The 13,212-nt window shown below is 49.2% G+C and overlaps 2 protein-coding genes across 2 annotated transcripts in view; one reads left to right on the plus strand and one right to left on the minus strand.

The window, feature by feature from the left end:
- The window catches only part of snd1 (staphylococcal nuclease and tudor domain containing 1), a 312,352-nt gene that overhangs the window by 172,856 nt on the left and 126,284 nt on the right, over positions 1-13,212 (minus strand). The gene's annotated exons all lie outside the window — the stretch shown is intronic.
- LOC120050074 (leucine-rich repeat-containing protein 4-like) lies at positions 347-3,196 on the plus strand. The gene has a single exon (XM_038996706.1). The coding sequence runs from the start codon at positions 365-367 to the stop codon at positions 3,194-3,196; it is 2,832 nt and encodes a 943-aa protein (XP_038852634.1). The 5' UTR covers positions 347-364.

A 13,212-nucleotide genomic window follows, 5' to 3' on the forward strand; every position in this document is an offset into this window, starting at 1 on the left:
GATTGACAAAAAGAGAAAACAATCTCGTAAGGACCTGTAAATAAAAGCTTGAGGTAGGTGTCTAGCGTTTCCAACCCTATTTCAATCATCTCCATCTCCTATTCTATTATTATTTCTCTTTCTCAGAAACATTTAAGAGCAGTCGCCCTCCCCCCTCCAGTAGTGTCCATGGAAAAGAGAGCCAGAGTCTTGCTTAATCCAGGGTAGGGCCAGCCCAAGAAACAACCCCCTTCCCTCCCCTCTTTATACCCCACCCCCCCCCTCCCACTTTCGACCACCACCCCAATCAGCCAACCCCCCCGCCCCCAACCCCACCTCCGGCCCTCTCCCCCCGGACGATGCTGAATTATGAGCGTGCCACATCATGAGTCTCCTGGGGCGGGTAGCTGTGCGTCGAGCCACCCTGCTCTGTGTTGTGTTCCTGATGGCGCGAGCGTGGAGCAGCTCCTCTCTGGCTATGGCGGGGGCGGCAGCGCCAGGGCCTCAGGGCTGCCCACCGCAGTGCTCGTGTAGTAGCCAGCTGAGCAAGGTGGTGTGCACACGGCGCGGCCTCACTCGCGTGCCCCCGGGCATCCCCGCCAACACGCGCCACCTCAACCTGATGGAGAATGCCATTGGAGAGGTGCAGGCCGACACCTTCCGACACCTGCACCACCTTGAGGTTCTGCAGCTGGGCCGCAACGCTATCCGGCAGATCGAGGTGGGCGCCTTCAATGGCCTCACCAGCCTAAACACGCTGGAGCTATTTGACAACCGGCTAACTGGGGTGCCCAGTGGTGCCTTTGAGTACCTGTCCAAGCTAAGGGAATTATGGCTGAGGAATAACCCCATCGAGAGCATCCCTTCATATGCCTTCAACCGAGTGCCCTCGCTCATGCGTTTGGACTTGGGCGAGCTGCGCAAGCTGGATTTCATCTCCGATGGCGCCTTCGAGGGCCTGCACAACCTCAAGTACCTCAACCTGGGCATGTGCAACATCCGGGGGGAGATGCCCAATCTGAGCCCCCTGCTGGGCCTGGAGGAGCTGGAGATCTCGGAGAACCTCTTCTCCGAAATCAAGCCAGGCTCCTTCCGGGGCCTCCGCTCACTCAAGAAGCTGTGGGTGATGAATTCGCAGATTGGGGTGATCGAGCGCAACGCCTTCGACGACCTGAGCTCGCTGGTGGAGCTCAACCTAGCCCACAACAATCTGAGCGCCCTGCCGCACGACCTGTTCTCCCCCCTCAGGTACCTGCTGGAGCTGCACCTCCACCACAACCCCTGGAACTGTGGCTGTGAAGCCCTGTGGCTGGCGCGCTGGCTGCGAGAGTACATCCCTACCAATTCTACCTGCTGCGGCCGATGCCACGCGCCGGCCCACATGCGGGGCCGCCAGCTGGTGGAGGTGGAACGGGGGGAGCCCGGCGTGCTCCAGTGCTCTGCCCCCTTCATTGGCGATGCGCCAAGAGACTTGAACATTTCGGCAGAGCGCGTAGCGGAGCTCCGTTGCCGGACGGCGCCAATGTCCTCGGTCCGGTGGCTGCTGCCCAATGGGACTGTCCTGACGCACGCCTCGGCACACCAGCGGATCGCTGTGCTCAACGACGGCACGCTCAACTTCTCCAACGTCCTGGCGGCTGACACAGGCACCTACACCTGCATGGTGTCCAACGCGGCCGGCAACTCAAACGCCTCGGCCTACCTCAACGTGAGCGCGGCTGAACTCAACACGTCCAACCTCAGCTACTTCACCACGGTGACCGTGGAAGTGCCGGGACCCACCACGGAGATGCCCAAGCCCAAGACCACAACGAGCGCCCCTAACACTGGTAGGGGGGCAGGAGGAGAAGCAGGAGGAGGTGCGGGGGGCGCTGGCACCACCACCACCGCCTCGCCCTCCCTCTTTCAGCCCGTCTTCATCTCTACTCCCACTGTTCTGCTCCAGAACACCGAGGGCCAGCCAGGCGCCCGACCGTCCGCCATTCCTGCCTCCAAGTCTGCCACGGTCAAGCCACCCGACACAGTCCCCAGCCTGGACGAGATGATGAAAACCACCAAGATCATCATCGGCTGCTTCGTAGCCGTCACGCTGCTGGCCGCCGTCATGCTCATCGCCTTCTACAAGCTGAGGAAGCGCCACCAGCAGCGGAGCACGGTGGCAGCCGCCCGTACGGTGGAAATCATCCAGGTGGACGAGGAGGACCTGCCACCGCCAGCTTCTGCTGCCAACGAGATCCGAGACCACACGCTGCCCGAGATACGAGACCACAACAGCATCCAAAAACTGGATTATATCAGCCACAAAACAGACTATGGCTTCCCCAAACCCAAAGCTGACTACAAGGGGGACTACATAATCCACAAGCCCAAACCAGACTACATTATACACAAGCCCAAGGCTGAGTACACCACCTATAAACCAACCGTGGACTACACTACCCACAAATCTACCGTGGAATATAGTGCCCACAAATCTACACCAGATTTTAGCCTTCATAGACCAAAGGCTGATTATAGCCCGTTCAGACCTGAATATAGCACTCACAAGCAGCCTAAAGCGGACTATAGCCCCTTCAAACCTGACTACAGTACTCACCCGAGAACACCTAAAGCAGATTATAGCCCCTTCAAACCTGACTACAGTACTCACCCGAGAACACCTAAAGCAGATTATAGCCCCTTCAAACCTGACTACAGTACTCACCCGAGAACACCTAAAGCAGATTATAGCCCCTTCAAACCGGATTATGGCACTCATCCAAAACCGGACTACAGCACTCACCCACGACCTAAACCAGACTACAGCCCTTACAAAGCTGACTACAGCACTCAGTCCAAATCCAAACCGGAGTACAGTACACACAAATCCAAACCCGACAACAGTCAATACAAACCCAAATCAGAATACACCCCCAAGGCCGCGCCGGACTACATCGTCTTCAAATCAGACTACAACAGCTCCCACAAACAGGATTATGGCAACCAGAAACCCAAAATGGATTCCAGTCCCCACAAAGCAGACCATCACAAGGTGGACTACCGCACCCTCAAGCCCAAATACAACACGTACAAGCCAGCAGGACACGGGGCTAAATGGACAGAGAACAACATCGGGAACTCTCTCCCTCGAACCTTGCCCAGCGCCACCACAAACCTCCCTGAGCCCTTTGTCATAAAAACTCACACCAAGGAGAAGGTTCAGGAAACTCAGATTTAACAACCCCCCTCCCCAGCCACGTCCCAATCCCCATAGCCCCCCCCCCACTCATAACTACATGCAATAGAATGCACAACGGGGGAAAAAGGACAGGAACTTTCTTTTTGTACAGAGTGCAAAACTTAAAGACTGATAATTTCTTGTTGTACATGCTTATAAATAAATCTATATATGAAACTATTCAAACTACCATGGGCTGGTGATAGAGAAGCATATTATATTAAAAATAAATACATTCAAACTATTTTCTAACTTGTAACTTCTATTTAAAAAGACGAGTTGTTTAACATACTATCTTGACTTTGAGAAATGAGGGTAGACTTGTTTTAAAAAAGAGGCATTCTGTGTGATTTTTTTTAAACCAATGCTACAGAGAATGCAGTGAAAAGAGAAAAAACATTTATACTGAGAAGACTTTCTTTAAGAAAAAAAACATTCAAAAAAAAGGTCAGTGTTTGATCTTTACAGGTTTATCTTGTAAAAGCACCATGAATTTGTACTGTGCCAAATGTTACAAATGCAATAAAAATGATTTTTGGAGAGAAAAAAAACAAACAGAGAGAGATGACGTTTTTTTTCTCCCTCTTTTTTTCATCCTGGCGTACTGTAGCGAACAGCCAAACGCTTCAGACACTGCAGTAAGACTCTGCAGCTATACTTTAACCCTGCGTGTGCTGGGTGACTCACACAGAATGAATCACAGCACAGTGCCTGCTGCTGTTTTTAATAACACTTGATATGCCCGTGTGTCGAGGCAGGTGGAGAGAAGCTATGTTTAGTACGCATAACATTAGTCAATGACACGGTACTTAATCAAGGTGTGGCCCATTTCAAAGCGGGTACTAGATTTGTCCCGTTTTCATGAAGTTCTCCAAATGCATGGAACCCAGGAGAAATAGCTTTTAAAGGGCCTCTATTCATACAGGGGTATTTGAAGTGCTCCCCAGTGATATGAGATTGCACTGCTGTCATGTCAATGAATGATTGCATGTGTGTAAAGATATGAAGATGTAGGGTGTGATATGGTGTGCTAACTAGAGGGGCTTGTTTTCTATGTGCTTGACTTCAAGTGATCAGAGAGGTGTTTTTCACTACGCGACTTGTGGATGTACGAGACAGACCCTGGTGATGTGAGCACACGTTCCTCTTGGCCCCCAAAACATCTCATTTCTCTTTTCATTGCATTCCCCCAGCTGTTGTGGCTTCATCAGTCAGCAACGGTTTTATGATGACAAATGCTGTGGGTCTCGCCGTTAACTGTGCATTCTTCAACAATCTCCCTCTCCATCTTAACATAGCCCTAGCCTAGCTCCCCCCTAGCCCTAACCTGCAGAGATGACATGTACACCGGGTCGTTAGCGGCTCAAACTGGCTAACAGCGTGTTTTTTTTTAGAGAGCCGGTTGTTTTGACTATCGGTGTAAGGAGTGACACGTACAGAACAGAGGCCTCTCTTTCTTTACCAAGACGCACGCTGGCTGTCAGCGGGACGCCGGAGCATTAACAACCGGGCGACAGGGCCCCCGGCGCCACAGCTCATTAAAATGCAAGAAAAGAGAAAAAAAGATCAGACAAAAACAAAATTGGGGGCATCTTATTAATCAGCAAAAGGAAGTAATAATACAAGCTGGTATCGACGATGAGGGCATATTGCTCACTGTGTCTGAGTGATTCAACTCTGATTGGTCTATAATTTACACAGCCTGGACGGACACAACCCTCGTGTAGAAAACTCGTCCCACAAAAATAAAAAACTACTGCTGACGAGGTAGTGTCACCGCAGCCCGGTCACCGGCCAAGCCCCGGCAGCCGTTAAACGGCACATACTGTCCCCTCTGTCACCGGTTTACGTAACCGAGGCAGTAATGGGAGGACGATGAAAGATTGTCTCGGAGGGATCCTACTCTATTTCCTCTCTACTCCTTTTTATTTGTGATAGAGAGGAGAGAGGAGAGAGAGAAAGAGAGGAGCGAGAAAGAGAGGAGCGAGAAAGAGAGGGAGGGAGGGAAAGGGAGAGTGGCTGATATACTCGTCTCTCTGCTCTGCGCCATGCAGTAAGAGCATAAGAGAGCAGAGAGAGAGAGAGACAGAGCAGAGATAGCAGAGAGAGATAGAGCAGAGATAGCAGAGAGAGAGAGAGCAGAGATAGCAGAGAGAGAGAGAAAGCAGAGATAGCAGATAGACAGAGCAGAGAGAGCAGAGAGAGAGAGACAGAGCAGAGATAGCAAAGAGAGAGAGAGAGAGAGACAGAGATAGCAGAGAGAGAGAGAGGGAGAGAGAGAGACAGAGATAGCAGAGAGAGAGAGAGGGAGAGAGAGAGACAGAGATAGCAGAGAGAGAGAGAGAGAGAGAGAGAGAGACAGAGCAGAGAGCAGAGAGAGAGACAGAGCAGAGATAGCAGAGAGAGAGACAGAGCAGAGAGAGCAGAGAGAGAGAGACAGAGCAGAGATAGCAAAGAGAGAGAGAGAGAGAGAGACAGAGATAGCAGAGAGAGAGAGAGGGAGAGAGAGAGACAGAGATAGCAGAGAGAGAGAGAGAGAGAGAGAGAGACAGAGCAGAGAGCAGAGAGAGAGAGAGAGAGAGACAGAGCAGAGAGCAGAGAGAGAGACAGAGCAGAGATAGCAGAGAGAGAGACAGAGCAGAGATAGCAGAGAGAGAGACAGAGCAGAGATAGCAGAGAGAGAGACAGAGCAGAGATAGCAGAGAGAGAGAGAGAGACAGCAGAGAGAGAGAGAGAGAGAGAGAGAGAGACAGAGCAGAGAGAGACAGAGCAGAGAGAGAGAGACAGAGCAGAGATAGCAGAGAGAGAGAGAGAGAGAGAGATAGCAGAGAGAGAGAGAGAGAGACAGAGCAGAGATAGCAAAGAGAGAGAGAGAGAGAGAGAGACAGAGCAGAGATAGCAGAGAGAGACATAGCAGAGAGAGCAGAGAAAGAGAGCAGAGAGAGAGAGAGACAGAGCAGAGATAGCAGAGAGAGATAGAGACCGAGCAGAGATAGCAGAGAGAGAGAGAGAGAGAGACAGAGCAGAGATAGCAAAGAGAGAGAGAGACAGAGCAGAGAGAGCAGAGAGAGAGACAGAGCAGAGAGAGAGAGACAGAGCAGAGAGAGCAGAGAGAGAGACAGAGCAGAGAGAGAGAGACAGAGCAGAGATAGCAGAGAGAGAGAGACAGAGCAGAGATAGCAGAGAGAGAGAGAGCAGAGAGAGCAGAGAGAGAGAGACAGAGATAGCAGAGAGAGAGAGAGACAGAGATAGCAGAGAGAGAGAGAGACAGAGATAGCAGAGAGAGAGAGAGCTGAGATAGCAGAGAGAGAGAGAGCTGAGATAGCAGAGAGAGAGAGCTGAGATAGCAGAGAGAGAGAGCTGAGATAGCAGAGAGAGAGAGAGCTGAGCTTTTGATGTGTTTATCCTGCAGTCAGGGCCCGTCAGAGGGAGAGTGACGTGTGTATGTGGGGGTGACGGCTCTGGGAATTTAGAGAGAGAGATGGAGGGAGGGGGGGCTTAGAGAGAGGGGCCATCTCCAATCCAAAGAGACAGATTAGGAGGGGGGGTTTTGATACATACACACGCAAACTGATTAATATATCCTTCACACACACACAAAGTCAAAATATCCCTGCCTCTCTCACACACTCAGACACATAGCCAACATTTACTTAGATTACACACAGATGCACACAACCATATGCACACTGCCACTGAGCTGATAAGCAGACTAAAAATCTCTCTTAAACCCAAATACTTAGAGAACCTGAATCCCACACACATTACCTATACATGTATTACATTCACTGTGTCTGTCACTGATGCAAACATATCGCTGGCACACAAACAGTAAGACAACCTTACACACACACAGCTCACGAACAAACAATCCCAGCCAGTTCACCTCACACAAAACACAAAGCCATACATGTTGTGCCCATGCATGACCTTGTACCATCTACCCTTGAAGACCCCCCCAACTACCTATTGGGTTAAATGCAGGCTTCTGCAGTGCACCTTAGGCCAACTCTGGTCACTTAGGCAAGGATCAGACATGATTAAATCCAAATACGTCCCCCCCCTTCTCTTTCTCTCGCTCCTTCCCCCTCTCCCCGTTACCGTCGGTGACTCAGGGCTTGCCTTAAGGGACAGTGTGTCAAAGTGCAGGGCTGGCTAAGGGACAGCATCTGACGGGCACTGTGGTGTGTCAAATCAAATGTTCTTTGTCACATGCTTGGTAAACAACAGGTGTAGACTGACAGTGAAATGTGTGCGTTTGCTTTGTTGCATATGCGAACATGCCCGTGTGTGTGCGTATGCATGTGAATGTGTGTGTGTCTGCGTATGTGCCTGTGTGTGCGTATGCATGTGTGTGTGTGTGTCAGCAGTGATTTGTGCTGTGGATACTTCATGTGTAGGGACAGCGGGGCGAGCTGCGGCGACTTGGGGGGGGGCCGCTTCATCCAGTCCATTTCATCGCCATCGAATGGCAGAATTTGTCATTGTTTCTCCGGTGTGATGATTTGAGCAGGAAACTGGTTTGACGATGTGATAGTGTGTGAGAGCCACAAAGTAGCATCCCAATTGTCACTGGAGTGTGCTGAATGCAAGAGACAGTAGAGAGAGAGAGAGAGAGAGAGAGAGAGAGAGAGAGAGAGAGAGAGAGAGAGAGAGAGAGAGGTGTAGTAGAGACAGAGAGAGAGAGAGAGACAGTAGAGAGAGAGACAGTAGAGACGGAGAGAGAGAGAGGTAGAAAAAGAGTTAGAGGTAGAGAAAGAGAGTTAGAGAGAGAAAGACAGAGAGACAGAGAGAGACAGTAGAGAGTGAGAGAGACAGTAGAGAGTGAGAGACAGTAGAGAGAGTGAGAGACAGTAGAGAGAGTGAGAGACAGTAGAGAGAGTGAGAGACAGTAGAGAGAGAGAGAAACCGAAGGAAGTGTTGATATATTTTTTTGTTAAGGCAAATCAAGTCTGACATTTTAAGGTGGAAATTACAGGAAAATTCTCTGCAACAACAGTGATCAAATTAAGATAGCACATACACAATATATACAAAAGTATGTGGACACTCCTTCAAATTAGTGGACTCTGGAGCAGTGGAAACGTGTTGTCTGGAGTGAATCTCGCTTCACCATCTGGCAGTCCAACGAACTAATCTGGGTTTGGCGGATGCCAGGAGGACGCTACCTGACCGAATGCATAGTACCAACTATAAAGTTTGGTGGAGGAGGAATAATGGTCTGGGGCTGTTTTTCCATTGGTCGGACTAGGCCCCTTAGTTCCAGTAAAGGAAAATCTTAACGCTACAGCATACAATGACATTCTAGACGATTCTGTGCTTCTAAAGCGAGGTCCACACAGAAATTTTGTTGGTTTCTCGAGATCGGTGTGGAAGAACTTGACTGGCCTGAACAGAGCACTGACTTCAACCCCATCGAACACCTTTGGGATGAAATGGAACGCCGACTGCGAGCCAAGCCTAATCGCCCACCCTCAGTGCCCAATATCACTAACGCTCTTGTGGCTGAAGGGAAGCAAGTCCGCGCAGCAATGTTCCAGCATCTAGTGGAAAGCCTTCCCAGAAGAGTAGAGGCTGTTATAGCAGTAAAAGGGGGACTAACTCCATATTAACGGCCATGATTTTGGAATGAGATGTTCGACCAGCAGGTATCCACATCCAGTACGTATGGTGGAGCTGTGCTGGTCTGTAGAGTTCTGTACCGTGTCTGTGCAGTATTATCCTACACCAATGCAATACCATTGGCATACTGTGCTCTACCCATGATATACCACATCATCCAATGTTGTACTATGCTGTAGTGAGCTGACAAAGCACAGTTGTGTAGCTGGACAACAAGAGGGGTCCTAGAGGCAGTAAGGTGTCTGTCCTGTGCTTTCTGTACTGAATTATATCTCTGCTATACCACACCAATCGATACTGGAGTGGTTCTGTACTGAATTATATCTCTGCTATACCACACCAATCGATACTGGAGTGGTTCTGTACTGAATTATATCTCTGCTATACCACACCAATCTATACTGGAGTGGTTCTGTACTGAATTATATCTCTGCTATACCACACCAATCTATACTGGAGTGGTTCTGTACTGAATTATATCTCTGCTATACCACACCAATCTATACTGGAGTGGTTCTGTACTGAATTATATCTCTGCTATACCACACCAATCGATACTGGAGTGGTTCTGTACTGAATTATATCTCTGCTATACCACACCAATCTATACTGGAGTGGTTCTGTACTGAATTATATCTCTGCTATACCACACCAATCTATACTGGAGTGGTTCTGTACTGAATTATATCTCTGCTATACCACACCAATCTATACTGGAGTGGTTCTGTACTGAATTATATCTCTGCTATACCACACCAATCTATACTGGAGTGGTTCTGTACTGAATTATATCTCTGCTATACCACACCAATCTATACTGGAGTGGTTCTGTACTGAATTATATCTCTGCTATACCACACCAATCTATACTGGAGTGGTTCTGTACTGAATTATATCTCTGCTATACCACTATACCACACCAATCTATACTGGAGTGGTTCTGTACTGAGCTAACGTGGTGCCGCTAGCTAGCTAGTCGTTGGGGGCTGTCAGGCAGGCCGTGTCCAGGGCGACACAAACGCCAGTCCTCCTCCGTCGGAAGGAAGCAGCTCTCGCTCTACTCCGTGTGCTTCATTAGCAATCACTGAGGAAGCCATTTGGAAGGAGACGAGCATGCAGCATGCACCGTGTCCGCCACAGCTCACAGGACCCTGACGGATGGAGAGAGGGGAGGGAGGGAGAAGCAGAAAGCTTGGAGGGGAGAGAAAAGGAGGGAAGACATGAGAGAGAAAGGAAAAGGGGAGAGAAAGAGTGAGCGGGAGAGAAACAGGAAAAGTAGAACGGTAGAAAATCTGAAAAATGCAAAAGAGGAAAGATGGAGGCAGAGAGAGCGAGAGAGAAGCGGGCAGAACATAGACAAATCAGCAGAAAGAAAGTGCAGGACAAATGTGGTGGAGCAGGATAAGCATGTTGGTGAAATATTAAATGGAATAGAATAAACAAATATCAAAAGAGGGGAGACAGAGCAGATAGAAAAGGGGGAAACAGAGAGAGACAGACAGGGAGAGACAGAGCAAGAGAGATACGGAGCAAACAGAACATGATGAAAAAGTGCCAGCTAGAGATAGAACAGGGAAAGAATGAATTCTTTGATTGTGCCTGGAGGGCTGCACCAGCTAGAGGTGTAGGGTGGGTGGGGGGGGGGGGGGAGGGGGGGGCAGTATAGTACAATAGGAAAAGCTGATAACCAGTAATGGGCTGAACCACTGGTAAACTTGGGACTTTAATGGTTCTATCTGCAAAAAGATGATTCTGAGATAATTGGCTTTAAAGTTCTGAACCCTCATTGGTTTGAATGGTGTCAGCAATTTTTACATTGTATTATTTTGAACTATATACACAGAGAACATTGAACAGAACAAGGCTATAGTCCCAAGTTCTCTCACTAGGGGGCGGAGGGGGGCAGTAAATGGTATGTGATGTACTAGGGGTTGTGTGTGGTTGTAGGGGTTGTGTGTGGTTGGTTGTGTGTGATTGTAGGGGTTGTGTGTGGTTGGTTGTGTGTGATTGTAGAGGTTGTGTGTGCGCTCGGTTGTAGGGGTTGTGTGTGCGCTCAGTTGTAGGGGTTGTGTGTGCGCTCAGTTGTAGGGGTTGTGTGTGCGCTCAGTTGTAGGGGTTGTGTGTGCGCTCAGTTGTAGGGGTTGTGTGTGCGCTCAGTTGTAGGGGTTGTGTGTGGTTGGTTGTGTGTGATTGTAGAGGTTGTGTGTGCGCTCGGTTGTAGGGGTTGTGTGTGCGCTCAGTTGTAGGGGTTGTGTGTGCGCTCAGTTGTAGGGGTTGTGTGTGGTTGGTTGTGTGTGATTGTAGGGGTTGTGTGTGGTTGGTTGTGTGTGATTGTAGAGGTTGTGTGTGCGCTCGGTTGTAGGGGTTGTGTGTGCGCTCAGTTGTAGGGGTTGTGTGTGCGCTCAGTTGTAGGGGTTGTGTGTGCGCTCAGTTGTAGGGGTTGTGTGTGCGCTCAGTTGTAGGGGTTGTGTGTGCGCTCAGTTGTAGGGGTTGTGTGTGCGCTCAGTTGTAGGGGTTGTGTGTGCGCTCAGTTGTAGGGGTTGTGTGTGGTTGTAGGGGTTGTGTGTGCGCTCAGTTGTAGGGGTTGTGTGTGGTTGTAGGGGTTGTTCGTGCTGGGTTGTGTGTGGTTGTAGGGGTTGTGTGTGGTTGTAGGGGTTGTGTGTGGTTGTAGGGGTTGTGTGTGGTTGTATGGGTTGTGTGCGCGCTCGGTTGTGTGGTTGTAGGGGTTGTGTGTGGTTGTAGGGGTTGTGTGTGGTTGTAGGGGTTGTGTGTGGTTGTAGGGGTTGTGTGCGCTCGGTTGTAGGGGTTGTGTGTGGTTGTAGGGGTTGTGTGTGCGCTCGGTTGTGTGTGATTGTAGGGGTTGTGTGTGGTTGTAGGGGTTGTGTGTGGTTGTAGGGGTTGTGTGTGCGCTCGGTTGTGTGTGATTGTAGGGGTTGTGTGTGCGCTCGGTTGTGTGTGGTTGTAGGGGTTGTGTGTGCGCTCGGTTGTGTGGTTGTAGGGGTTGTGTGTGGTTGTAGGGATTGTGTGTGGTTGTGCGTGCTCGGTTGTGTGTGGTTGTAGGGTTGTGTGTGGTTGTAGGGGTTGTGTGTGGTTGTAGGGGTTGTGTGTGCGCTCGGTTGTGTGTGGTTGTAGGGGTTGTGTGTGGTTGTAGTGGTTGTGTGTGGTTGTAGGGTTGTGTGTGGTTGTAGGGGTTGTGTGTGGTTGTAGGGGTTGTGTGTGGTTGTAGGGGTTGTGTGTGGTTGTAGGGGTTGTGTGTGCGCTCGGTTGTGTGTGGTTGTAGTGGTTGTGTGTGGTTGTAGGGTTGTGTGTGGTTGTAGGGGTTGTGTGTGGTTGTAGGGGTTGTGTGTGGTTGTAGGGGTTGTGTGTGGTTGTAGGGGTTGTGTGCGCTCGGTTGTAGGGGTTGTGTGTGGTTGTAGGGGTTGTGTGTGCGCTCGGTTGTGTGTGGTTGTAGGGGTTGTGTGTGGTTGTAGTGGTTGTGTGTGCGCTCGGTTGTGTGTGGTTGTAGGGGTTGTGTTTGGTTTTGTGTGCTCGGTTGTGTGTGGTTGTAGGGGTTGTGTGTGGTTGTGTGTGTGCTCGGTTGTGTGTGGTTGTAGGGTTGTGTGTGCTCGGTTGTGTGTGGTTGGTTCTTCTATACTTGTGGGGATGTACTATCCTTGTGGGATTTTAGAACAAGGAAAATGCTCTCTCGTGGGGACATATCCCATATCCCATGAGGACAAAGACTATTTTAAGTTTAGGGGTTAGGTTTAGGGTTATGGGTTAAGGTTAGGGTAAGGTTAGGAGAATTAGGATTTTGAATGGAAATTAATTGTTGACCCACATGAGGATAGAGGAACATAGTGTGCTGGTCCCTTCTAATGACCAAACAATGTGTTCATGAAATAACAGCTCCTCAAATATTTACTTTCTGCATTACTTATTCCATGTGCTATCTAGGCTAAATTATTCAATATCATTCTATATGATTCTATATGATTCAATATATTTCTATATGATTCAATATATTTCTATATGATTCAATATCTTTCTATACGATTCAATATCTTTCTATACGATTCTATAGTCAAGGGGGATATGACTAAATAGGGTCCTAGTTATTGGAATATAACAGGTCGTTAGAATTCAATTTATTCCAAATGGCACAAGGGAAAAGATAGACAAACATTCTACTACCAATGATTAGACTATAGACCAACATTTTATAACATGAAATAAACATTCTTTAATACTATAATGAATGACAACCTTTAAAACAACACTGGTGATGACTCAGGGCCTATCTGTTCATAACAGTTGTATGAATGACACTCAAACAACAGGCTCTTCTATGAGCACGCTTGGCTGCACGCCGTGGCTGCACGCCGTGGCTGGGAGTCAACGTGACTCAACCATGT

Source organism: Salvelinus namaycush, chromosome 6, assembly GCF_016432855.1.
Source record: "Salvelinus namaycush isolate Seneca chromosome 6, SaNama_1.0, whole genome shotgun sequence".
Classification (NCBI taxonomy): domain Eukaryota; kingdom Metazoa; phylum Chordata; class Actinopteri; order Salmoniformes; family Salmonidae; genus Salvelinus; species Salvelinus namaycush.

What these genes read in the sequence shown, in the direction of transcription:
- LOC120050074 (XM_038996706.1), top strand. Translation starts at nt 365, where the DNA reads ATGAGTCTCCTGGGGCGGGTAGCTGTGCGTCGAGCCACCCTGCTCTGT.